At 58.1% G+C, this 24,730-nt stretch overlaps 1 protein-coding gene and 1 pseudogene across 2 annotated transcripts; one reads left to right on the top strand and one right to left on the bottom strand.

Moving 5' to 3' along the window:
- The first annotated feature begins 3,977 nt into the window (after positions 1–3,977).
- Positions 3,978–4,511, top strand: LOC118721705 (annotated as a pseudogene).
- An 11,366-nt stretch (positions 4,512–15,877) lies between these two features.
- PMVK (phosphomevalonate kinase) lies at positions 15,878–23,562 on the bottom strand. Of its 2 annotated transcripts, XM_036442449.2 has the most exons (5): positions 23,209–23,562; positions 21,174–21,237; positions 19,616–19,768; positions 18,447–18,576; positions 15,878–16,209 (listed from the first exon to the last, which is right to left on the bottom strand). In XM_036442449.2, exons 1-5 carry the CDS (start codon positions 23,301–23,303, stop codon positions 16,073–16,075), a joined length of 579 nt encoding a protein of 192 aa, XP_036298342.1. In that variant the 5' UTR covers positions 23,304–23,562; the 3' UTR covers positions 15,878–16,072. The 2 variants fall into 2 exon arrangements, with proteins under 2 accessions (XP_036298342.1, XP_036298343.1); XM_036442450.1 differs by lacking the exon at positions 23,209–23,562 and having other exon boundaries at positions 19,616–19,649; positions 21,174–21,226.
- Between the last annotated feature and the right edge of the window lie 1,168 nt (positions 23,563–24,730).

The following is a 24,730-nucleotide window of genomic DNA, read 5'->3' as shown; positions in this document are numbered from 1 at the left end:
GCGACATGATCCCACCTACTTGACATTTTAATTAGACAGCATCATGCTGTCCCATCACATGTCTCTAGTTTGCTCAGTCCATTCACTATTCTTTTTTTTTTCTTTTTCTTTTTTAAATATATTTATTGATTTTTTTTATAGAGAGGAAGGGAGAGGGGGGTAGAGAGTCAGAAACATCGATGAGAGAGAAATACCGATCAACTGCCTCCCCCACACTCCCTACTGGGGATGTGCCCACAACCAAGGTACATGCCCTTGACCGGAATCGAACCCGGGACCTTCAGTCTGCAGATCGACGCTCTATCCACTGAGCCAAACCGGCTAGGGCCATTCACTATTCTTGATCACTTGTCAGTTTCTGGCCATGGTCAGCATTACGGCCCCAAACCTCCAGTAAGTAGGTATGTGTGGTTGGTGCTAAAGCTTCTGGGAACAGCATCATCCATGGACTCTGGAAGTGCTGTGTCTCAGCCAGCAGACGGCAGAGAGGATGATGGGTGCTGGCAGGCTCTGTAGGTGGCTGTGGTGGCAGTGGCACCCCAGTGTCTGGATGCATGTGAAGTGTGTGCGCTCGAGGGGGCCAAGGCCAGGCCTGTCTTACTGCCGTGATGCACCTGGAGCCCAGCACAGAGCCTGACACAGGACAGGTGAGTGAATGAATGAATGAATGAATGAATGATGCATGGCTGGGTAAATGGATAAACTGTGCTCAGATGCCTGGGCAGTGTCTCTGGCCTCCCCGACTGTAAAATGGAGCCCCCGGCCTCTGGGGAAATCCGAGAGTCGTGTGCTAGTGGCAGGAAAGTGTCCCAAATCCTTGGACTAGCCAGGCTGCCCTGCAGCCAGGCCAGGCCCCCAGCTGAGCAGAAAACGGCGAGGAACGGTGATGAGATGCTGAGTACAACATCCCCAGCTCTCGGTGTTGTTTCTCTCTCACACTCCTACCCGTGGGTGCCTCTCTGCTCTCCTCTGGGTGACTGCCGGAGAGTCTGCTCCGGCGGATAACCTGCTGAGAGAGGACAGAGCAGAGAGCCCGTGTGCTGGCCCCTCAGCCGGCAAAGCCGGCAGCAGCCTGAGCCTGTCTGCCCAGTTGTTCACAAACAGTCCTGGGGCCCTTGCTGGGCCCAACACCCAAGAACTAGAGGTGAGGAGGACAGGATCTCACTCATCCAGGGGAAATGGTGAACCACACAGACTGAGGAACACGAACAGACCCAGAGATAAGGAGCCATGGGTCAGACTGTTGGGCCTCAGCGGGAGGGAGGGGATAAAAGGGAGCGATCAACCGAAGGACTTATGTGCATACATATGAGTCTAACCAGTGGTCAAGGACAATAAGGGGTGTGGGCATGAGTGGGGGGGGGGGGTGGTGAGGGATTGGAATGGGGTGTTGAGGACAAATATATGATACCTTAATCAATAAAGAAAATTTAAAAAAGAATTAGAGGTGAATAATAGGTGTGTTCATCTTCCAGGAGTTCACCCTCAGGTCCCAAAGACCTCTGTGTTTGCTTCCAAAACCATCCCCTGGGCCTCAGCCAGAACCCCGTCACCCCCAGATGAGAAGAGCCATCCTAGCACCTGCTTCTCCCCATCCGGCTGACCCAGCCCCATAACCAGCTGGCAGCATCGTCCTCCTTTCCCTCCACTTCTCCAGCCCTAGTCACGACACTAACACCGCCTAGCTGGTCCCCTCCACCCCCCCAGTCCTCAGCCCCAGCCCCCACGTGGAGCAGAAAGGTCTTTGGAAAACGCAGGTCTGCTCCTATTGCTCCTCTGCCCCAAGCTCCGTGCCGGCTGCCTGGTGCTCCCGGGATAAAAGCCGGAACCCTCTCAGTGGAGCCCACGGCGCTGCCACACCCACCTCGCTCTCCTCCCCGTCTCACGTGCACCACTCCCTCCCCGCTTCTGCACTCCCGCCCCACCAGCTCCCTCCAGCTCCTCAAAGCACCGTGACCTCCCCGCTCAGGGCCCTCCCAGGTGGTAGCCCTCTGCCCGGACTGCCACCAGCACCCCCTCTCCCCATCTCCTCCATCCGACCTCCAGCTCTTCCTCGTCCCTCCCGTTCCCAGGAGCATCCCACGCTTCCTCAGGAAAGCCACCCCTCCCTCAGACTAAGTCAGGCCCTCGGTTACTCACTCCACTCGTGCCCCCCGCCCCACCCCGGGCCTCTCTCCCCTGGCACCGTCTCAGGGGCAGCCAATCCCTGAGGAGCTGGGACGGCATCAAGCCCAGAAAGCAGGTGGGGATGGGGATGTTTCCCATGGTCAACCTGAGCTGAGCCGTGAAGGATGATTCGTGAGCAAACAGGGGGCAGAGATGAGAAGATTTGCACTCGAGGGGGAGAGAGAACGCTCTGGAGAGCTGCTTTGAAGAAACTGTAAATTATCCGGCCGGCTTGAGTTCCCGTGAGAGCACTTTAAGAGAGGAGGCAGGACAAGTAAGTAGGAGATGGGCGTGAAAGGTAAAGGAATGGAGCGCGTTAAAGGCTTTAAGCCGGAGGGTGACCTTATAAAGGATTTAAGTTCGAGAGTGACCTTAAAAAGCACCCTCTGGCTACAGAGCGAGAATGGCTGGCTGCAGAGTCTACAGGTTGGAGATAAGGAAATCCATTAGGAGGCTGACCGAAGTCCAGGGAGCTAAGGAGAGCCTGAACAAAGGCCGTAAGGAGAGAGAGGAGGGAGAGACAGAGATCAGAGAGGCAGTTGAAGGTAGGATGGCAGGGCAGGGTGACAAGCTATATCTGGGGTTAAGGGAAAGGGCCATCCCCACATGCCTGTCTTGAGCAGCTCAATAAAGGAACCTTTGCCGAGACGAGGAATGCAGAAGGAAGCCGAGATCAGGGCACGATGGTGATGCACCACTTACTGGACACGCTGATTCCAGGGTCCGTGGGGCAAGGCCAGCGCACGTGCTCAGCAGGCCTGGAGCTCAGGAGAGAAGCCGGAAGGGGCTGCAGTTCGGTTCCGCCGCGCGCTGGACATGAGAGGCCGGTGCCCAGGAGTGTCCACACCACGGAGGCCTCAGGAGGGATGCGCCGGTGCCGTGTGGACCACAGAGAGGCTCTTGGACCATCTGCACGAGCCCGGAGCCTCCTGGGGCAGCGCGGCCCGGCCTGCGCTCTGGGGCAATGGCGGGCTTTGGGAGGAAGGTGGAAGGGGGGTGGGGGGGTAGGCCTGGCTGCAGCGGGAGGTAATGGTCAGGTTGTGGAAGCCTAGAACGCCATGCCAGGAACCTGGAATTCAGTCAGACGTTACTGAGCAGCTATTGAAAGGTTTAGTCAAAGCACTGACGTGGTCAGGTGTGCAGCTACTGGAATCCCCTTGGCCCATGGTCTGCAAACTGCGGCTCGAGAGCCACATGCGGCTCTTTGGCCCCCTGAGTGTGGCTCTTCCACAAAATACCACGCCCTGGGCGAGTTTATGTTGAAGAGGTGCCGTTAGAAGAAATTTAAGTGTAAAACATGTTGCTCTCCAAAGAAAGTCAATCGTCATCCTGTTGATATTTGGCTCCGTTGACTAATGAGTTTGCCGACCACTGCCCTTGACCAAAGACGGATCCTTCCTAGATCAGTGGAACAGAATGGAGACTCTGGAAATAGGCCCTTACACATGCAGACTGCTGATTTTCTTTCTTTCTTTCTTTTTGTTAATATATTTCATTGATTTTTCACAGAGAGGAAGAGAGAGGGATAGAGAGTTAGAAACATTAATGAGAGAGAGACATCAATCAGCTTCCTCTTGCACATCCCCCAACTGGGGATGTGCCCGCAATGAAGGTACAAGCCCTTGACCGGAATCGAACCTTCAGTCCTCAGACCGACGCTCTACCACTGAGCCAAACCGGTATTGGCCAGACTGCTGATTTTCAACACGTGTGCAAAGGCGTTTAGTAGAGAAAGGGTGGCCTTTTCAACAGACGATGCTAGGACGACTGGATATATATACCGTATCTGCATAAAATATTAAATTTGATCCACAGGGAACGCGGTGCTGATGCCCAAGAAGAACCGGATTGCCTTTCAGGAGGGGGTGATGGTGGCCAAGAAGGATGTGCCCGTGCCTAAGCACCCGAGCTGGCGGACCAGAGTGTGCCCAATCTCCACGTCATGAAGGCCATGCAGTCTCTCAAGTCCCGGGAAGGAGCAGTTCGCCTGGAGACGCTTCTATTGGTACCTGACCATCGAGGCCACCCAGTACCTCCGCGATTACCTGCACCTGCCCCCTGAGGTCGTGCCCGCCACGCTGCGCCGCAGCCGGCCTGAGACTGGCCGCCCAAGGCCCAAAGGTCTGGAGGGCGAGCGACCTGCAAGACTCCCACACGAGGGGAAGCCGACAGAGACGCCTACAGGCGGAGGGCTGTGCCCCCTGGTGCTGGCAAGAAAGCGGAGGCCGGGGCTGGGCCAGCAACCGAATTCCAGTTTAGAGGCGGATTTGGTCGTGGACGTGGTCGGCCAGCTCAGTGAAGGTGGGCGGGTTATTTTGTCTTGAATAAACTTGTGGTCAGAAAAATAAATAAATTTGATCCATATACAGAAATTGACTTAAAATAGATCACACACTTCAATGTAAAACGTAAATCTATAGAACTTCTGGAAGAGAACGTAGGAGAAAACATTCGTGACCATGGGTTAGACTGGGGGGTTTTATTTGGGTTGCATTGGATCTATGCTGAAAGCACAGTCCATAAGAAAGATTAAAAAAAAAAATGATGTCGGACTTCATCAAAATTAGCAGGAATTGGCCCGGCCGGCATGGCTCAGTGGTTGAGCATCGACCTAGGAACCAGGAGATCACAGTTCGATTCCCAGTCAGGGCACATGCCTGGGTTGTGGGCTGGATCCCCAGTAGGGGGTGTGCAGGAGGCAGCCGATCAATGATTCTCTCTCATCCTTGATGTTTCTCTCTCTCTCTCCCTCTCCCTCCCTCTCTGAAATCAATAAAAAAATATTTAATAATAATAATAATAGGAGCCGAAACCGGCTTGGCTCAGTGGATAGAGCGTCGGCCTGTGGTCCGAAAGGTCCTGGATTTGATTCCGAGCAAGAGCATGTAACTTGGTTGCGGGCACATCCCCAGTAGGGGGTGTGCAGGAGGCAGCTGGTCGATGTTTCTCTCTCATCGATGTTTCTGACTCTCTGTCCCTCTTTCTTCCTCTCTGTAAAAAAAAAAATCAATAAAATATATTTTTTAAAAAACCTTTTTTAAAAAATAAATAAGAGGAATTGAGAACCTAACGTGAGTGCACTGATGATCGGACGGCATAAAGTACCACGGAGTAGAGTGGCCATGTGCTGGTTGCATATCCAGGTTCTTTCCTAAAAGCGTTCCCTTTGGGGACCACCCCCCTCGGACCTTGTGGCAGACACACCTTTGGGTGGGACTGACCCCACCCCTGTCCCACGGTGGCCCCTGCCTGGCACAGTCACCTCTGGCCCCACACAATGACTTTCAGGAAGAGAAACGGTCACGCCAGCCTAAGCCAATCCATGCCTGAGGCTCCTTGTCCGGCTCAGGTTAGTCCGCCCACGGGGAGGCTGCGGGCTTTCACTCTGTGGCTGGGGCAGAAGACATTCTCTCTTCCTGCCGAAGATGGTGGGAGCCGGCTCGCCTCCGTGGGAGAAGTCGATCTGAGAACAAAGCCAACGAACGGGAGGAGCGCGGAGCCTGGAGGACTCAGGGCACACAGCGCCAGAGTCCGGGCCACACCGCACCTGAAGCGAGAGTGCTCCCGAAGCTCAGTCAGCGAGGATAACAGGTTCTCTCTATCACTCCAGTCCATTTGAACCGATTTTCCTGTGTCACCTGCAACCAAAAGCACGCTTACTGATGCAGGTGCCTGGAAGAGGGCCATGCAGTGTGTCCGGCTGCAATGAGGGAAGCCTTCCCAGAGGGGAGGTCACCTGAGCTTTGCTTTCCAGGATGAGTAGGAGCTGACCAGGAGGCAAGAGAGGTAAGGAAACAGAGGTCACATCTGTCAGGCGGCTGGGTCAGTGCCTACGTGACCCTCAGGCGACCTTGCGGGCCACCTGGCTTCCCTCTAGCCCTGCTGCCGGCATCCGGCCGCTCGGCTCCCCCTCCCCACACATCCTACTCCCTCACCTCCGCTCACCAGGCGGCAGCTCACCGCCAGCGAGAGGAGATATCAGAGCCGACTCCTCGCCCGGGGAATGGAAAGAACCCAGAAGGGCTCGCTGGAGAAAACCTATTAAGCAACAAAGAACGTACCCAGCTGTCGGGGCGTCTTAAGAATTTTAAATCACACAGCCTGCCTCCGAGCAGCTCTCCCTGCCTTCGGAGCGGCTCTCCCTGCCTCCGAGCGGCTCTCCCTGCCCTCGGAGCGGCTCTCCCTGCCCTCGGAGCGGCTCTCCCTGCCTTCGGAGCGGCTCTCCCTGCCTTCGGAGCGGCTCTCCCTGCCTCCGAGCGGCTCTCCCTGCCTTCGGAGCGGCTCTCCCTGCCTCCGAGCGGCTCTCCCTGCCTTCATAGCGGCTCTCCCTGCCCTCGGAGCGGCTCTCCCTGCCCTCGGAGCGGCTCTCCCTGCCTGCAGGGGCTCTCCCTGCCCTCCGAGCGGCTCTCCCTGCCTCCGAGCGGCTCTCCCTGCCTTCGGAGCGGCTCTCCCTGCCTTCGGAGCGGCTCTCCCTGCCCTCGGAGCGGCTCTCCCTGCCTTCGGAGCGGCTCTCCCTGCCCTCCGAGCGGCTCTCCCTGCCTCCGAGCGGCTCTCCCTGCCTTCGGAGCGGCTCTCCCTGCCTCCGAGCGGCTCTCCCTGCCCTCGGAGCGGCTCTCCCTGCCTCCGAGCGGCTCTCCCTGCCTCCGAGCGGCTCTCCCTGCCTGCAGGGGCTCTCCCTGCCCTCCGAGCGGCTCTCCCTGCCTCCGAGCGGCTCTCCCTGCCTCCGAGCGGCTCTCCCTGCCTCCGAGCGGCTCTCCCTGCCTCCGAGCGGCTCTCGCTGCCCTCCAAGCGGCTCTCCCTGCCTCCGAGCGGCTCTCCCTGCCTCCGAGCGGCTCTCCCTGCCTCCGAGCGGCTCTCCCTGCCTCCGAGCGGCTCTCCCTGCCTCCGAGCGGCTCTCGCTGCCCTCCAAGCGGCTCTCCCTGCCTTCGGAGCGGCTCTCCCTGCCCTCCGAGCGGCTCTCCCTGCCCTCCGAGCGGCTCTCCCTGCCTTCGGAGCGGCTCTCCCTGCCTTCATAGCGGCTCTCCCTGCCTCCGAGCGGCTCTCCCTGCCTCCGAGCGGCTCTCCCTGCCTCCGAGCGGCTCTCCCTGCCTGCAGGGGCTCTCCGTGTCAGGGGGCCTTGGAGACCGGCGGGTCGGACACGCTCCCAGCCTGAGCACACCTGGTCCGTCTCCCCTGCGTGCCTCTCCCTCGCCAGCCACAGGACGTGGACAGCAAAATCCATACAGTCATACCCCGCTCCCTACTCCACACCCCGCAATGAGCACAGTGAATCTCCTTTCCTCTCGAACAGCAATCCTTTCCCTCTCGGGCCGAGATTAAAAGCCAGCCTGAGCGGGGCCTGTGAGCTTTGCATCGATAAGTGTTTGCTGTGCCGGGCCGTCTGGCACATTCTCTCCTGGGAGCGCCATGGCCACCGGAGGCTCCAAGAGACGGGATGTCCTGTTCAAGGTCACGAGGCTTACCCTGGGGACCCCTGTGCTGCCTCTCATCTGGCCTGAGGATTCTCAGAACATCCCCTTCCCGGCGCCTCCTGGCCTGCCGGCAGACCGCAGCCGGCCTCACAGAGCAGCAGAGCGTCTGTCCTCCCCCAGCTCCCGGGATCCCTGGTGGCCGTGCCAGGGCTCAGGTGCAATCACTCGCGTGTCTGAGCCTCCAGGCCCTCCCTGTGCCTGCAGATCAGCCGCCTCCGGGCAGCAAGGGAATCAGCCGGGTCACCGTGTTCCTCTGACAGGCTGGCGTTCACCGCGGGCCAGCCGGCAAGGAGACAGCCCCTGGCACACACACACACCCAAACACATTCACACACGCACACACTCACACTCACATGCATGCACGCACACTGGCTGGGGCAGAGACAGCCCCCGACACACACGTGCACGCACACACTCACGCACACGCACACACTCACACACACACACACACCACACACACACACGTGCACACACACACTCATGCGCACACACACACACTCACACACACACACACTCACACACACGTGCGCGCACACACTCACACACACACACACACACACGCACACACACACACACTCACACACACACACACACCACACACACACACGTGCGCACACACACTCACGCACACACTCACACACACACTCACACACACACACTCACACACACACTCACACACACGTGCGCACACACACTCACTCACGCACACACACTCACACACACACACGTGCACGCACACACTCACGCACGCACACACACTCACACACACACACACACACCACACACACACACACACACACACACACACACACACACCACACACACACACACACACTCACACACACACGTGTGCACACACACACACACACACACACACACGTGCTGGCCGGGGCAGGGCCAGAGCCGGCGTGGGAGCTGAGGGGTCGAGCTGACCTAACAGCAATCTCAGCAGAAAAAAAAGAAACGATGAAGAAGCCACGTGTGGCGGAAAGGGGTCAGGGGAGGGTGGCTTCCCACCTGCTCCGTGGGAACCGGCAGAGCCTCCCCCGCCGAAACCCGCACGCCCGCTCACAGTTTCCATCCTCCTCTCGGCGGCCACGCTTCCTTTCCCACACGCCTCCTCCCAGCCCACCTCGCCCCGAACAATAGGCCCGGGCCGCCTGGCCTGAGCCCGCTCTGCCCAGCCCGCCGGCCCCTGGGCCCAGCCGGGCTCCGGCCACGGAGCGGGTCACGGGGGGGGCTTCCTGAACTGGGGGTGCGGGCAGCGTGGCTTTATTCCACCGGGCATGCCACCCTCCCTGCCAACCGCCTCCCGGTTCGGATGCCACGGAGGAAGCGCAGGAACAGAGCTCTGAGTGTGGGCGCGCTGGGCCTGGGACAGACAGACGGAGGCTGCCCCTGACTGAGCGGCTGGAGAAGTGACAGGTCCACCTGGAACGGGCGTCCGAGTGCCGGGGGCGCCCAGCGCCCTCTCCTGGAACGGACATCTCCCGTCTCCAAGGTGACAGCCCATCCCTCCCCGCCACGACCTCCTACGTTCTCACCACCACGGCGACCTTGCTTCCTACCTCCTGGGAGACACCTGTGCACTCCGACCTCCAGAACCCCCCATCTGTCTGCCACGAAACCACGGGCTTCCCCACGCCAAGACCGCCCTCTGAGGAGGGAGGGGGCCCCTGCTCCAGTCAGCTGTCCCAGTTCCACCCTCCTCCCGGACGAGGCCCCGCACGCACCCTCTCCCCCGCACCCGTCGCTTCTTTTCTGCCGAACATGGCAGGCGGTTAGACCCGCGCTGGGCAAGGGCGATGGGCCAAGGACAGGAGGTCACCGGTGCACAGGCCTGGGCGCCTGGCGAAGGGCAGGGGTAGGGTGGGACCTCGCCTCCACGGTGACCTGTCCCCTCGCACATCGCGGGCCACGCAGGTTGGATGCCCCAGAGGTAACATCTAAGCTCAGTTGTAGTTCAGCTCCAGGCCCAGAAGAGCAGCCAAGCCAGACCAGGGGCCCCGTGGCTGCCGTGAGGACCAGCTGCACCGGATAGCGGCCCCTGCCCGGCCCCGCCCCATGGGTGGAAACCTGGATCCCGAAAGGATGCAACGGGCAGGGAAGCTGCTGAGGATTCTATTGGGATTCTCCACTGGGGGCACCCCTGAAACCCCCACCCATAAAACCCACACCTCCTCCCCCCTCCCTCTTTTACCTCCCCCTTCCTCCCTCCCCTCCTTCCTTCTCCCCCCGCCCCAGGCACTTTACCGTTAGCTCCCTCACACCAAGCTCCAAGGCCCTTCCCACCAGCCTACCACCGCCTACAACAAATCCGCCCATCACTACGCAAAGATGCTCTAGCCTCCCATCTTTAAAAATCCTCCCGCAACCTCATACTCCCTTCCAGGTGCTCCCCATGGCACCCCCATCCCCCCCAGCGGCTGCAGGCCCGGACTTCACCCCTCAGCCCTCACTCTCTCTGCAGCGGCCCCACTGAGACCGCTGGGTCAGGGGAATCCCGGCTCCCCAGTTGCCATCACCTCCATCGGTATTTTACACGCTGACCATTTCCTCCCCGTGTCACATTCCTCTCTTCATTTCTACTCCACATTTCCCCGATTTGGCTCCCGTCCCACCTCCAAGGCCACTCCTTCTCGGCCTCCCCCTGGCTACGTCCTTCCTCCTTTCTGGGCCTTTTAATGCGTGAGGACCTCTCTGCCTGGTCCCGGGACCCCTCCTCCTGTCGATACAGTCTTCCTAGGTGACTGCTTCCCACCCTAAGGTTTATTTTTTTTTTTTTAAATATATTTTATTGATTTTTTACAGATAGGAAGAGAGGGATAGAGAGTTAGAAACATCGATGAGAGAGAATCATCGACCAGCTGCCTCTTGCACGCCCCCTCCTGGGGATGTGCCCGCAACCAAGGTACATGCCCTTGACCGGAATCGAACCTGGGACCTTTCAGTCCGCAGACCGACGCTCTACCACTGAGCCAAACCGGTTTTGGCTGCTTCCCACCCTAAGGTTTAAATCTCATCTATAGCCAAAACCGGTTTGGCTCCGTGGATAGAGCGTCGGCCTGCAGACTGAAAGGTCCCAGGTTCAACTCCAGTCAAGGGCATGTGTGGCCTGGAGCAAACCACTTCCGGCCCGCGTGGCCAACGCCACACAGGACTGCCGCCTGGTTCCTGGAACATCCGAGCTGCTAGAACGAGGCCACCCCGGCCAGCGCTCCCGAGGCCTCCGGCCGTCCTGCAGGACAGCCGGCTGCTGCAGCAGGGCCCCGGGGTGCCCCCACCCGCCTCGCCCGGGTCTGGACGTGCCTGGAGATTCGCCAGAGCTGTCCTGACGGAGGGGCATTGCTGGCGACGGCTCCACGCAGCAGACACCGGTAGGGGGTGTGCAGGAGGCAGCTGGCCGATGTTTCTAGCTCTCTCTCCCTCTGTGAGTGCCCAGACAGAAACGGCCGGTGCAGGCAGGCCCTTCGCCGCAGAGCCCCAGCCCAGCTTCGCAGGAGCAGCCGAGTCCACGCCCGTCACCGCCCCGTCGCCCTGCTCCCTCTGGAAGTGGCCTCTGTGGCTTCATCTTCCTCATCCTGGTGCAGCTCGAGTCACCTAAACAGGACATGCCCGGCGGCCTAGCCCGGTGCCCTGGCCTCCGTGGCGAAGTCTGGGGAAACCCAGGAGGCAGGGAACCAGGCCGAGGTGCCCAGGGCACAGGCGGGGCCTCCTCTGTCCCCCTCCGATAAAGGGCCCCGTCCTCTGGGCTCAGGCCGCTGCTCTCTCGGGGTGCAGAGGGCAGGGGGTGAGCCGGGGGTGGAGCACTGGGAGCCCCAGGCCTTCATTGCCACCACCCATGGCTGCGTGGCCTGGAGCAAACCACTTCCGCTGCCCGGACCTCAGTCTCCTCGTCTATAAAGAGGGATTTGGCCAAAACCGGTTTGGCTCAGTGGATAGAGCGTCTGCCTGAGAACTGAAAGGTCCCGGGTTCGATTCCGGTCAAGGGCATGTACATTGGTTACTGCACATTCCCAGTTGGGGATGTGCAAGAGGCAGCTGGTCGATGTTTCTCTCTCATCAATGTTTCTATCCCTCTCCCTCTCCCTTCCTCTCTGTAAAAAATCAATTAAAAAATAATAATAAAATAAAATATATATATATGTGAGTGTGTGTGTGTATATATATATATGTATATGTATATGTGTATATATGTATGTGTATATGTGTGTATATGTATATGTATATGTATATGTGTGTGTATATATATATGTATATGTATATGTGTGTATATATAGAGAGAGGGGGGGGGGATTTGAGGCTCCATCACCCAGGCCTGTGACCACGCCGGCTCTCTGTGGCTCACAGGACCTCTCAGAAAGCCATGCCCAGGCCCTGACACAGGCCTCCCCTGAGCCCTGAAACAGGAAGCCATTCAAGACAAAACCACCAGCAGGAGCAGGTCCACCGCTCACCTCCTGGGGGAGCCCTCACTGCCCTCAGCTAGACCTCCCCAAGGACGCAGCTGTGGCGGGCTGCCCGTTGGACTGACCTGAAAGAAAAAAGGTTAAACAGGAACTGTGTGCGGAGGGACTGGGCACCACCCTGGGGGTCAGGCCAGGCACTGTCCAGATCCTGAATCAGGCCGTGGAGGCGAGAGCCGCCGAGGCCCTGTCCCCCGTCCGTCAGGTCACAGGGAACATGACAAGGGCCACCTCCATCACCGCTCAGCTGCAGGCCAAGCTCAGGGACCTCAGGCCGCCTCACCTCCACACCAGCCAACGGAACTGGGCAAAGCACACGGCTCTCGGGCCCCTGGAGGTGTAGGCAGTGAGCTCCAGAGAGAATGAGGGAACAGACAGGAAAGCTTGGCTGCCTCGGGGAAGGCTCTCAGTCTCTGGGCTTTATTGTACTTGCTGTAAAACCGGGAGAAGAGTAATGATGGAGCCGAAACCTGTTTGGCTCAGCGGATAGAGCATTGGCCTGCGGACTGAAGGGTCCCGGGTTCGGTTCCGGTTGGGGGCATGTGCCTTGGTTGCGGGCACATCCCTGGTGGAGGGTGTGCAGGAGGCAGCTGGTCGGTGATTCTCTCTCATCGATGTTTCTGACTCTCTATCCCTCTCTCTTCCTCTCTGTAAAAAATCAGTAAAATATATTTAATTTTTTTTTAAAAAAGAGTAATGATGGGATGGATGCAAGGGATAAAATGTATAATACGTAGATACGTGCTATAAATAATAAATTAATTAATTAATAATTAAAAAAACAGCAAAAGGGCCACTCAGATGAACCGGTGAAAGTGGAAAAGGAAAAGTGTGGAATTTTGTGGAATTCCTGCAGTAGGAAGGAGCCAGCTTGTGAGACTTGATGTTTAAGTGCTGGGTCATTCTGCTAGCCAGTGGCCTCACAATGATCTACGGTGGAGCATTTACACTAGAGAGACACACACCAAACATCAGGGGGGTTTTTCCCCAGAGAGCCATTGTTCCGCCATTTGCCAGCACACCACTGCACATACACAGGCGACGCAGCCGAAGTCAGCGTGCTGTTGCCTCAGACACACTGTCCTCGTCCCAGTGAGAGCAGGCTGACTACTGTAAGACAGCAGCTTGGGAGGCCCTGTAGCTCCCTCACACTTTCAGAACGTTCCCATTTCTACACCGATGGAGACTTACTACGTGCCCGGCCCCCGCCGGTGGAGGAGTGAGAGAGCGCACACTATGAGGTCCTCTGAGCGGGGAGGTCCAAGCCCGCCCACTGGGAAGGGCACTATGGCAGAGAGAGCGGCTCAGGCACAGAGGCTCGGGGATACGACAATGCTTTAAAATTCCTCTGTAGCTGAAACCGTTTGGCTCAGTGGATAGAGCGTCGCCTTTTGGACTGAAAGGTCCCAGGTTCGATTCCGGTCAAAGGCATGTACATTGGTTGTGGGCACATCCCTGGTAGGGGGTGTGCAGGAGGCAGCTGGTAGATGTTTCTAGCTCTCTCTCCCTCTCCCTCTCCCTTCCTCTCTGTGGAAAATCAATAAAATATATTTTTTTAAATAAAAATAAAAAAATAAGATTCCTCTCTAAGAATTGGCTTTGAGGGAGTTTTAGAGTCGTCACATTACAGCTACCACTTATTCTAGCAAAACGAAACAGAAAGAAAAAGACAAGTGCATCCCTCACCCTGTCCCCTTCACCAGACTGTAGCACCACATTTCCTTTGACTGCTTCCAGAACCCAAACCTGCTTTCAGGAGGGGAATCTGCCACCCCTGAGACCAGCTCCCCCAAACAAAGAGGATCGCCAGGAGACATCGATGGCGGCGGCACCCCGAAGGGTCTGAGCCCAAGCGCCCACGGTGCCGACCGGAGGCTGCAGCGGGTGGAGTGTCCAAGGCCATCTGACTCCCCGTCTCATCCTCAGGCCTGCTCTACGGGAAACAGCGAGCACCAGCTTCTCTCTGCTAAGACCGTCCACGTTCTGCCTTGGAGAATGCCAAAATTTGAATTTCAAAAATGAAGAGGGAGGGGGTAGGGGGGATCCAAAAGCTTCCAGACAGAAAAAAAGGAGGTTGCCTTTAAAGGAACAAAAGTCGAGAGGAGGGTGGGAGGGAAAAAAAATAATAATAAAAAAAAATAAAGGAACAAAAGTCAAGGTGACCTGAGACTCTGCAGCATTAAACACTGTCAGACAGTGAAACCAGGTCACAGACCCCATGCCGGCCAAGTCACTGCAGAGGTAACAGCCTGTCATTCACTCATGCCCAGCTCAGCAATGCATCACCCACACGCCCTTTTAAAAAAATATATATATATATATAGATAGATAGATAGAGATATAGATATATAGATGTATAGATATATACACATATATGTAGATATATACACGTATAGATATATAGAAAGATATAGGTATAGGTGTAGGGTAGGAGTAGATATAGATATAGATATATAGATAGGTATAGGTATAGGTATAGATATATAGTTATAGATATAGATATAGATGATATAGATATAGATATAGATATAGATATATTGTAGATATAGATATAGATATAGATATAGATATAGATATAGATATATAGATATATAGATATAGATATAGATATAGATATAGATATAGATATAGATATAGATATAATTTGAAGGCACATCAACTGTCTGGAGAGAAGTTAAAATACAAAATTTCAAGGTGGAGACATTGAGGTATCATATTGTTACAGAAGACCGGAGAAAAACCAAGCCACGCTTAGAGAAAGGGAGCTACGTTTTATTGCGCACAGGCCCAGAGAAAAATGTGTCTTTCCCATGCCGGGCCCCTGCAGGGGGAAAGCTTTTCTATGTCTGCTTCTCCTGGCTCTTTCGTCCCCCAGATTTGGAAGGAGACTTCCGGGCCCTCTGGGAAGGGGCCATGCCCTGCCCGGGGTCGGGCGGCAGCCGCGTGGGCTGAGCACAGACACCCGCTGCCCTCAGACCCAGGCAGGCCGGCTCCCTTCTCTGAGCTGCAGAGGCTCTCCCTGCCGTCACGGGCTGGCTTCGAGCCATCGGAACGGCGCCTACACACCGTGCGAGGCGTCGACACACCGGGGCGTCCCGGCCCCCGCCGAACAGAGCCCAGGGGCTCACAGGGGCCTGGCTCTCGGGGCCCCTCGGGGACACCCTCGGGGTGCCTGCTGCGGGAGCTTCTTTGGGGCCATCCCAGGGGAGGAGACCCCACGACCCCGACGCCGTCTGTGGCACGAACAGCCCTCCCGCCTGCCCGGCCCAGGCCCAGGCCAGCCTCTGAGGACGGGTTCCAGCCAGGAGCAAGGCAGAGCTCGAACCCTCCGCCACCGGGACCAGCCGAGCCCCGGGAGCCACAGGCTGGGCCGGCGCCTGGGAGGGGAGGCTCGTCCAGCGCACAGCACGTGCCCCGAGAGGTTTATTCGTGGCCGCACTCCTGCCCAGAACAAGGGCCGGACGCATCCTGATGGGGGAGCGAGACCACCAGACTGCCCGGCCAGGCGCCCACGGAGACGGGATGTCCCTGCCTCCAGCACCGCCCTTTGCCCTTTAAGTCTCCTCCTGAGAGGCAGGGCAGCCCAGTCCGTAACGAAATGAGGTCCTGGCCCCACCGGTGTGGCTCCGTGGACAGAGCGTCAGCCTTCGGCCTGAAAGGTCCCAGGTTCGATTCCGGTATGGACACGTGCCTGGGTTGTGGGCTCCATCCCCAGTAGGGGGCATGCAGGAGGCAGCCGATCGATGATTCTCATCACTGATGTTTCTCTCTCTCTCTCTCCTTCCCCGTTCCTCTCTGAAGTCAGTAACCATGTATTCCAGAAGTTATAGTTCCTGGAGGCTCCTTGTCTGGTCTGACACGTGCTGGGCCCAGATCCCCGGGGTGCTCCCCGCTCGGCCAGCATCAGCCACCCCGCCGGCCGGTCAGCCCCCTCCCCCTCCCGCCGGGGCTCCTGCGCGCCCAGAACAGCTAAAGCCTGGAGCGGGCGAATTCCAGCAGGGGCTCCAGCTGCTCCTCCAGGCGCTGCCCATCTCCGTCGTTCTCGATGACCCAGTCGAAGGCCCCAAAGGCGTCCAGGCCACACTCGGACTCCCCGTCGTCCACTCCTGCGGAGGAGGCACGGCGGGGTCAACGGTCAGGCCTGCTCCTCCCAGACCAGCACGGGCGTGGAATAAGGTGACCAGACGTCCACCGCCAAAAGCGGGACGTCTGGTCACCTTAGCGTGGAGGCCTGCTGGCCTCGGCAGAGCACCTACGCCCGGCCTCTCCCCTTCCACTCCAGAGCCAAGCTCCTCCCCACCCCCACCCCACGGAGGGTACTCCCCGACCCCCGGAAGGCCCCGAGAGCAGGTTCAGGAGCCCAGGGCCCCCTGAGCCCTCGGAGGGCGCCGCGGACTAAATTCTTCCCTTGCGGCTTCCTACGGAGGGCGAACTGGGCCCTCTGAACCACAGACCGCCCCGAAGGGGTTGTCACTCAGTGTGACCTCATTGCTGCCTGCTGTCTGTCCCTGAGTCGCTGTGTGCCACCCTCGTTGGAGGGGAGAAGGGTGCTATGGGCATCCCCTGGCCGGTTTACGAGCGAGGAGCAGTGTTTAGCACAGGCTGGCCCGTGGTGGGTGCCAGAGAGATGCACGGCCATCGGGAGGGGCTGTACCCACTGGATCTGAACTTCCCCGAGTCCCAGTGAGCGAGGGCAGGGGGGCCCGGCCTGCGCCTCCGCATTGCACAGAGCAGGTCCTCGCTCAGCTCGCACCACTGAGGCTGCCTCCCACGCACAGCTTCCTCTTGCTCCCGCCCCCCACTCTGCCCATCAAACAGGCCTGAGTTGGGGGTGGGCCCTCGTCCCTCCTCCAGGAGCCCACTGGCCTAGAGAGGACAGCCCGCCCTAACCAGTTTGGCTCAGTGGATAGAGCGTCGGCCTGCGGACTGAAGGGTCTCGGGTTCGATTCCGGTCAAGGGCATGTGCCCTGGCTGCAGGCACATCCCTAGGAGGGGGTGTGCAGGAGGCAACTAATCAATGTTTCTCTCTCATCTATTTTTCTGGCTCTCTACTCCTCTCCCTTCCTCTCTGTGAAAAATCAATAAAATATATATTAAAAATAATAATAAGAATAATAAGAAGAAGAAGAAGAAGAAGAAGAAGAAAGAAAGAAAGAAAGAAAGAAAGAAAGAAAGAAAGAAAGAAAGAAAGAAAGAAAGAAAGAAAGAAAGAAAGGACGGTCCAGAAGAAGAAGAAGAAGAAGAAGAAAGAAAGAAAGGACGGTCCAGGTGCGGGCACCTGCCAACATCACAGGGAACCTCTGCTCCCCTCCCTCCCCCCACACCTGCCCCCAATACACCCCACTTTCTAGCCTGGGACGCTCCTGAGTCTCGGATTCCCTCTCCTAAGCCCTCACTCACTCTCCCACCCCTTCCAGGAGGAGAGCAGGCGGCCGAGCACATGGGAGAAGGGGCCCGGTCTGCAGGTGGGTGGGGGGCTGTGCACCCGGTCTGCAGGTGGGTGGGGGGCTGTGCACCCGGTCTGCAGGTGGGTGGTGGGCTGTGCACCAGGTCTGCAGGTGGGTGGGGGGCTGTGCACCAGGTCTGCAGGTGGGTGGGGGGCTGTGCACCCAGTCTGCAGGTGGGTGGTGGGCTGTGCACCAGGTCTGCAGGTGGGTGGGGGGCTGTGCACCCGGTCTGCAGGTGGGTGGGGGGCTGTGCACCCAGTCTGCAGGTGGGTGGTCGGGGGCTGTGCACCCGGTCTGCAGGTGGGTGGGGGGCTGTGCACCCGGTCTGCAGGTGGGTGGGGGGCTGTGCACCCGGTCTGCAGGTGGGTGGTCGGGGGCTGTGCACCGGTCTGCAGGTGGGTGGGGGGCTGTGCACCCAGGTCTGCAGGTGGGTGGTGGGCTGTGCACCAGGTCTGCAGGTGGGTGGTCGGGGGCTGTGCACCCGGTCTGCAGGTGGGTGGTGGGCTGTGCACCCAGTCTGCAGGTGGGTGGTCGGGGGCTGTGCACCAGTCTGCAGGTGGGTGGGGGGCTGTGCACCCGGTCTGCAGGTGGGTGGGGGGCTGTGCACCCGGTCTGCAGATGGGTGGTCGGGGGCTGTGCGCCCGGTCTGCAGGTGGGTGGGGGGCTGTGCACCCGGTCTGCAGGTGGGTGGGGGGCTGTGCACCCAGGTCTGCAGATGGTGGTCGGGGGCTGTGCACCGGTCTGCAGGTGGGTGGGGGGCTGTGCACCCGGTCTGCAGGTGGGTGGGGGGCTGTGCACCCGGTCTGCAGATGGGTGGTCGGGGGCTGTGCGCCCGGTCTGCAGGTGGGTGGGGAGCTGTGCGCCGAGCCCTGGGGCAGAGGCTGCGAGCGGCTCACCTGGCGTGAACGCCCAGCCCCGCTGCTGCCGGGCCTGCTCCGAGGCCACCACGCGGACGGTCTGCGTCACTGCCCCGTAGGCCTCCCGGAACCACTGGACGTCGGACACCCGCCGCGTGTCACTCACCAGCTGCAGGGGACAGACAGGTGACCAGCAGGACGCGGTGCAGGGAGCAGCGGAAAGGGTGCTGCGGGGAGGGGAGGGAGAGGGGCAGGCCCAGCCCTCCTTTGGATAAGCAGGAGCGCAATGAAGTGGGGGGAGGGGGGAGACACGAAAGAGCCCAGACCAGTGTACCCCCATTCCCCTTATCACCCAACCAGCTGGGACAGACATCGCCGCCGCCTCCTCCAGGCAGCCCTCCCTGACTGCTGCAGCCTGCAGCCCACGCTGCCCACGCTCTGTCATTGTTACACGTGTGTTCGGGGATCGTGCTGGTCATCGCTGTGCTAAGCAAGAAGCCTCGGGCTTTGCAATCAGTTCAACTAGTTCAGTGGTCGGCAAACTGCGGCTCTCAGGCAGAGGTTTGCTGCTCTGTTGACTAATGAGTTTGCCAACCACTGCGTAAGGCATTATCCTTACCCAGAAGTTTTGACTTCAGGTTAAAGACATTAGTACATTATTATATATATGTTTCCTTATTGATTTCAGAAAGGAAGAGGTAGAGAGAGATAGAAACATCAACGATGAGAGAATCATTGATCGGCTGTGTCCCACGCCCCCCACTGGGGATCGAGCCCACAACCTGGGCCTGCGCCCTTGGCCAGAATCAAACCTGGGACCCTCAGTCGCAGGCGGATGCTCTATCCACCGAGCCAAATTGGCTAGGGCTGTGAAAATGGTTTTTAAGTGTTTTCCCCTAAGGCAGTGGTCGGCAAACTCATTAGTCAACAGAGCAGCAAACGGCGGCTCAGGAGCCGCAGTTTGCCGACCACTGCGGCTAGTTCAACACACTCACTTTACAGATGAGCAAACTGGGCCAGAAAGAGACACTCGTAACAAGTCCCTGCCCCCACCAGTGCGGGGCACGAGGCTGTCCAGGGGAGGCTGGGGAGGCCTGGGCCACGGGAGGTGGCAGCGAGGAGGGAGAAGAGGACACGTCTGAGTCTCATCGGGGATCGGGAGGACTGGGGGAACGGAGTTTCCTCCGTGCTGCCCGCGGCACCCTTACCCAGACCGGCTGGGCCACGCCCTCCACCACCTTCCTGCAGAAGAAGCCGGGGTCCGCCTGGCGCCGCGCCTCGCCCCAGAGGATCATGTCCCGCCGGTAGGACTCCTTGTAGGCGCTGGCGTCCAGGAGCCTCTGGAAGTTCAGGCCGTGCTCCTGCCCAAAGCACACGAGACCTGATGTCCGATGTCCACGCCCGGCCTCGCCCTCCCTTCTCCCGCCCACCTCCCCCAGGACGAGGCAGGGCCCAGCAGGGTTTCCACCAGGACAGAGGCCTGCAAGGGAGCAGGCTCTGGAAACGGAGAATCCCAACCACGGACGGAGGCCACGCCGGCCGGGCACAATCCTGTTCATCTTTATAAAATCCCCCACCTGGTTCAAAAGTCAAAAGATAGAGGCGCACGTACAGTGAAAACTCCCCCTCCGGCCACGGTGCCCAGCCCACAGCGCCCGCCCTGACGGCCCCCATGGCACCGTCTCCAGCCCCGGTAGGGGGTGTGCAGGAGGCAGCTGATCAATGAGTTGAAAGCTGTCCGTCTCAGCTTTCAGCTCATCTGAACGGTGCTTAGCACAGTGGTCGGCAAACTCATCGGTCAACAGAGCCACATATGGACAGGACAACGACTGAAATTCCTTGTGAGAACCGACTTCTGTGCGTGGGCCACGAAGGTTCAATCGCACCGAACGTGCGCGCCCGCACGTGGTGTTTTGTGGAAGAGCCACACGCAAGGGGCCAAAGAGCCGCACGTGGCTCTCGAGCCACAGTTTCCCGACCACTGGGTTAACACAATGCAGGCGCCCATAGATATTGGCTGCATGGCTGGCAATGGGAGCAGATGTATTTACAATCTTCCCCTGATATTATACAGCATCCTCTGTACTCGGTTCCAAATCCTGTTTGTTTCACTTAATAATACAGCCTGGCAATCCACACAACTGGATGTGTGAGGGGAGCACCCCCGGGTGTGGCACCAGCTGAGGCCGAGATGCTGGCCTGAGGGAGAGTGTGTGTGCGGGCGCTCACTAACCCACCTCCGCACTCCAGCCTTTCCTGCACGCCCTTTTTCCTTTTTCCTTTTTTATTGATTTCAGAGAGGAAGCGAGAGGGAGAGAGAGAGAAACACCAATGATGTGAGAGAATTATCAATTGGCTGCCTCTTGCATGCCCCACCCTGGGGATTGAGCCCACAACCCGGGCATGTGCCCTTGACCGGAATCGAACCTGGGACCCTTCAGCCCGCAGGCTGACGCTCTATCCATAGAGCCAAACCTGCCAGGCCTGGCAGGGCTGGAGGGACTTTCCTGAACCTGCCCTGGGGAGGGGCCTGACGTGCGAGAGGCCAACGGGAAAGAAGTGCAGGTTGAAAATGCCCCAAAAAGGTCCGCTCACAGGAAACGGAGAGCTGGCCACACACACACACACACACACACACACACACACACCGCCAGCAGCGGTCACAGGGATCCTCCTGGTGCCTCAGACGACAGCCACAGCCACCGTGCCAGGCGCTGGCTCCTTCCCGCCCCCAAAGGTCCCGTGTCACCGAGCGCCGCCTCCTACCTGGGCAAACTGCTCCTTGAGAGGGCCGGAGAGCCGCAGGACAGCGCAGACATCTGCTCCGAGTCTGTGGGACAGAGACCCAGGCCCAGTTCGCTGGGTATTCCAGGCCCAGAGAGTCCCAGGTAAAACAGGTAAAACTATGGTGACAGCGTGGTATTCTGGGTAGATGCTTTCCTGCTGGACCCCTGGGCCCGCCTCCCAGCCGGGGTATCGCAGCCTCAACACCCGTAATTCATTCATTCAATCCAGTGTACCCAGCCAGCCACTGACTGTACTGAACTGTATGCTCACAGATTCTCTCTCTCTCTCTTTTAATATATTTTATTGATGTTTTACAGAGAGGAAGGGAGAGGGATAGAAAGGTAGAAGCATCGATGAGAGAGAATCATGCTACTCAGGTACATGCTCTTGACCGGAATCGAACCCGGGACCTTTCAGTCCTCAGGCCGACGCTCTATCCACTGAGCCACACCGGTTTTGGCACACTGATTCTCTTGAACACCGGCATCGTGACATAGGCGCCCTTATTTCCGAGCTTCGGATGAGAAAACGAAGGCTGAGTGAGAAGAACCGACTCGCCCAACACAGCATCGCAAGTCATGAAGCCAATGTTGGTCCGAGAACACTAAGAGCCAGCACTCGTTCCTGCGCCTTGACGAGGCGTCAGAACTGGCCTTCCAAGGCCTTCACCGGCATTATTTCCTTGAACCCTTACAACCACCCTGTGACCACCCCAATCCCCCAAATAACGACACGGAGGCGCAGGACGGATATGAAACGTATACAAGAGCGAGAACTCAGAGGTGGCGGGTCAGGGTTTGCATCTCAGCAGCCTGACCCCAGAGCCTGTGCTTCTCACCACTCACTGTCTGACTCTGTGTCTGCGGCGACGGAGAAATGCAACTTGGGAAAAGGTGGCAGAGACTTGATGGGGGGAAAGCAGGTAGTGATCTCTACCCTGGGCTCCCCCACAAACGTTTAGAACCAACCCCTGCTGTGCCCCAAAGCAACTCTAGGTACCCCTCAGCCCACAGTGGTCAAAGAGGAGCCTGCCCTGCCCCCCACCCCGGCCCAGCCCCTGCCGCCCCAACAAAAACGCTCCCACACAGAACATCTCGGCCGGAGAGAAAGCTACTATTGGGGAGACAGTGAGGTGAAGCAGGAGGAACCCATTCCTTGGAGCGAGTTGAAGTTTGATTTCAGTCCCAGATCTGACTATGACTTTGTGACCTGGCAAGTCTGGGTTTTGTTCTTTCTGGTTTTTTGTGTTTGTTTGTTTTTCTTTTCAGAGACTCGGTTTCTGCATCTGTGAAATGGAGACACTAATAATACTACACAGTACCCTAACGAAGAGGTGTGGAGGATTAAATGGGATCATATATTACCATAAACACACAGCCTGGCTCATAACAAAGGCTCAATTAAACCCCAACTGGTAGATGGTGTGCTGAGCCAGGATTTTTATGCCTTTGGAGCCAGACACAGTCCTTTCCCTGCAACTCAGTTTCCATGCCTGCAAGGTGAGCTCCCAGCCCTGTCGCTGGGCTGGGTATGGAGTGTAAAAAGTGCCTTAGTGCCCTAGCTGGTTTGGCTCAGTGGATAGAACATCAGCCTGTGGACTGAAAGGTCCCAGGTTCGATTCCAGCCAAGGCACATGCCTGGGTTGCAGGCTCCATCCCCAGTAGGGGGTGTGAGGAGGCAGCTGATCAATGATTCTCATCATTGATGTCTCTCTCTCTCTCTCTCTCCCCCCCCTCCTTTCCTCTCTAAAATCAATAATATATATATATGTATTTTAAAAAGTGCCTTAGTGGTAACTTATTACAGCTTCTTGACGAGGGAGACCTGCCACCTAGTCTTGGGAGAGGTGGTCGCCTGTTTCTTCCAGGTGGGTGGATGTGTGCAGACTGCCGTTCATGTGCTGGTGACAATCCCCCCACTTCCTCCCACCTGTACCCCAGGACCCTGACGCCAAAGCTCACGCCCACCCAGCACACCCCGTGTCACGTGGCGGGGTCCCCCTCCCCATCCCCACCTGCTCTGCAGCGCCTCGGTCACGAAGTCCTTCCCGGATTTCCTCTTCCCGCTGAACAGCAGCACCAGCCGGGGGGCTCCTCCCTGCGGGGCCATGGGGCCCCCACACTTCGGCGATCCCTACAAATGACACGATTCCCAACCCTGAAACTGGGCCACCCATCCACCGGCGCGGAACGGGTGCGGCCACCGGGTGGAGAGGCCACGGGGCGGGCCCCGCGCGTCCTCCCCGCAGCCGTGGAGGGGTGACACCTGCACCCCCCGCACCTGCACGCCCGGCGTTTTAATTAACGTCCAAAAAGTTCAATCTGGAGGCAAAGACCCCAGGGCGGCCGGCCCGCTGCACACGCTCCCCCCCTCACTTAGCACAGTCCGGCCCCGCCCACCGGCCACGGCCCCGCCCTGAACTGACAGGCGGGGGCGGGGCCTGGGCACGACCATTCTCCGCGGAGGGGGGCGCCGTCTTAACATGTCCCGGCGCGAGCCTCACAGTCCCTCCCTCCCGACCCTGCGAATATGGTTGGCAAAGAGCAAGCACTATCGCGCGGGAGGAGCTTTCCGAACCGCCTCTGTGTCCGTGTGTGACGGTGCGTGAGCGAAAGCACGTCTATGTGGTCGCCACGGTGAAACCGGGACTTTCTGTGGACCCAGCGATGACGTCAGAGGGTGGCCCGGTGGCGTCATCCTGGGGGAAGAGCTTAGCCGCACACACGCCCTTGTTGTTACTGCTAAACTGTGTTAGTAACTGGAGAGGCTGCTGCGGGGCGGCCCTTCAGCCCAGCGAGAAGCTTACGTCGCTGGTCTAGCCACAGCCTCCTCCCCAAAGGTGTTGGGACCAGTTACAAAAGCGGGTAGACCTTTACCGGTTCCTAATGCGGGTTTTGTAGTCAGAGAAAACACGGTAATTTCAAGAGAAACATCAAAAAGTGGTTTGCTCAAAGTAATGTCCATCGCTAGCTGCACATTTCCCCCACCTTTCAGGTAATTTGCGGATACCGTCCCAATAGAACTTTTCTTGTTTTTGAGGCAGATCATTCAGAGACCCAGTTTTCCATTTCTTCGTACGTTTTGAAGTGCTGCACTGAAAGTGCATGTTCCATCCATCGGAACAAGTGGTCATCTGAAGGAGCAAGGTCTGGTGAATACAGCAGGTGGGTTCATACTTCCCAGGCAAGATCTTTTACCGGGTCTTTAACTGGTTTTGACGTGTGTGATGTTGCATTATCATGAAGCAAAATTCTTTGCTGTGTCTTCTGGCCCATTCTGGTGGTTTTATGATCAAAGTGTGGTTCAAATTGATTTGTTGTCAGGAGACGGGCCATGAGACCAACAGCTAAAAAGTCCAGTATGAGCAACTCTTCGTCCCCAAACGGGAGAGAGAACGTGAAATGCGTGAACTCTTGCAGGATGCTCGGGTATGCGCTCTCACTGGCTCTAAAGACGCATGCACCTGTTGTTCCCCTGCCAGAGGCACCCGGCCCAGCTTCTGCCTGCGAAACAAGCTCCAGCTTGTACCGTAACAC

Source organism: Pipistrellus kuhlii, unplaced genomic scaffold (assembly GCF_014108245.1).
Source record: "Pipistrellus kuhlii isolate mPipKuh1 unplaced genomic scaffold, mPipKuh1.p scaffold_m20_p_18, whole genome shotgun sequence".
Taxonomy (NCBI): domain Eukaryota; kingdom Metazoa; phylum Chordata; class Mammalia; order Chiroptera; family Vespertilionidae; genus Pipistrellus; species Pipistrellus kuhlii.
Note: the sequence above shows the minus strand (reverse complement) of the source record. Positions and strands in the feature narration are given on the sequence as shown.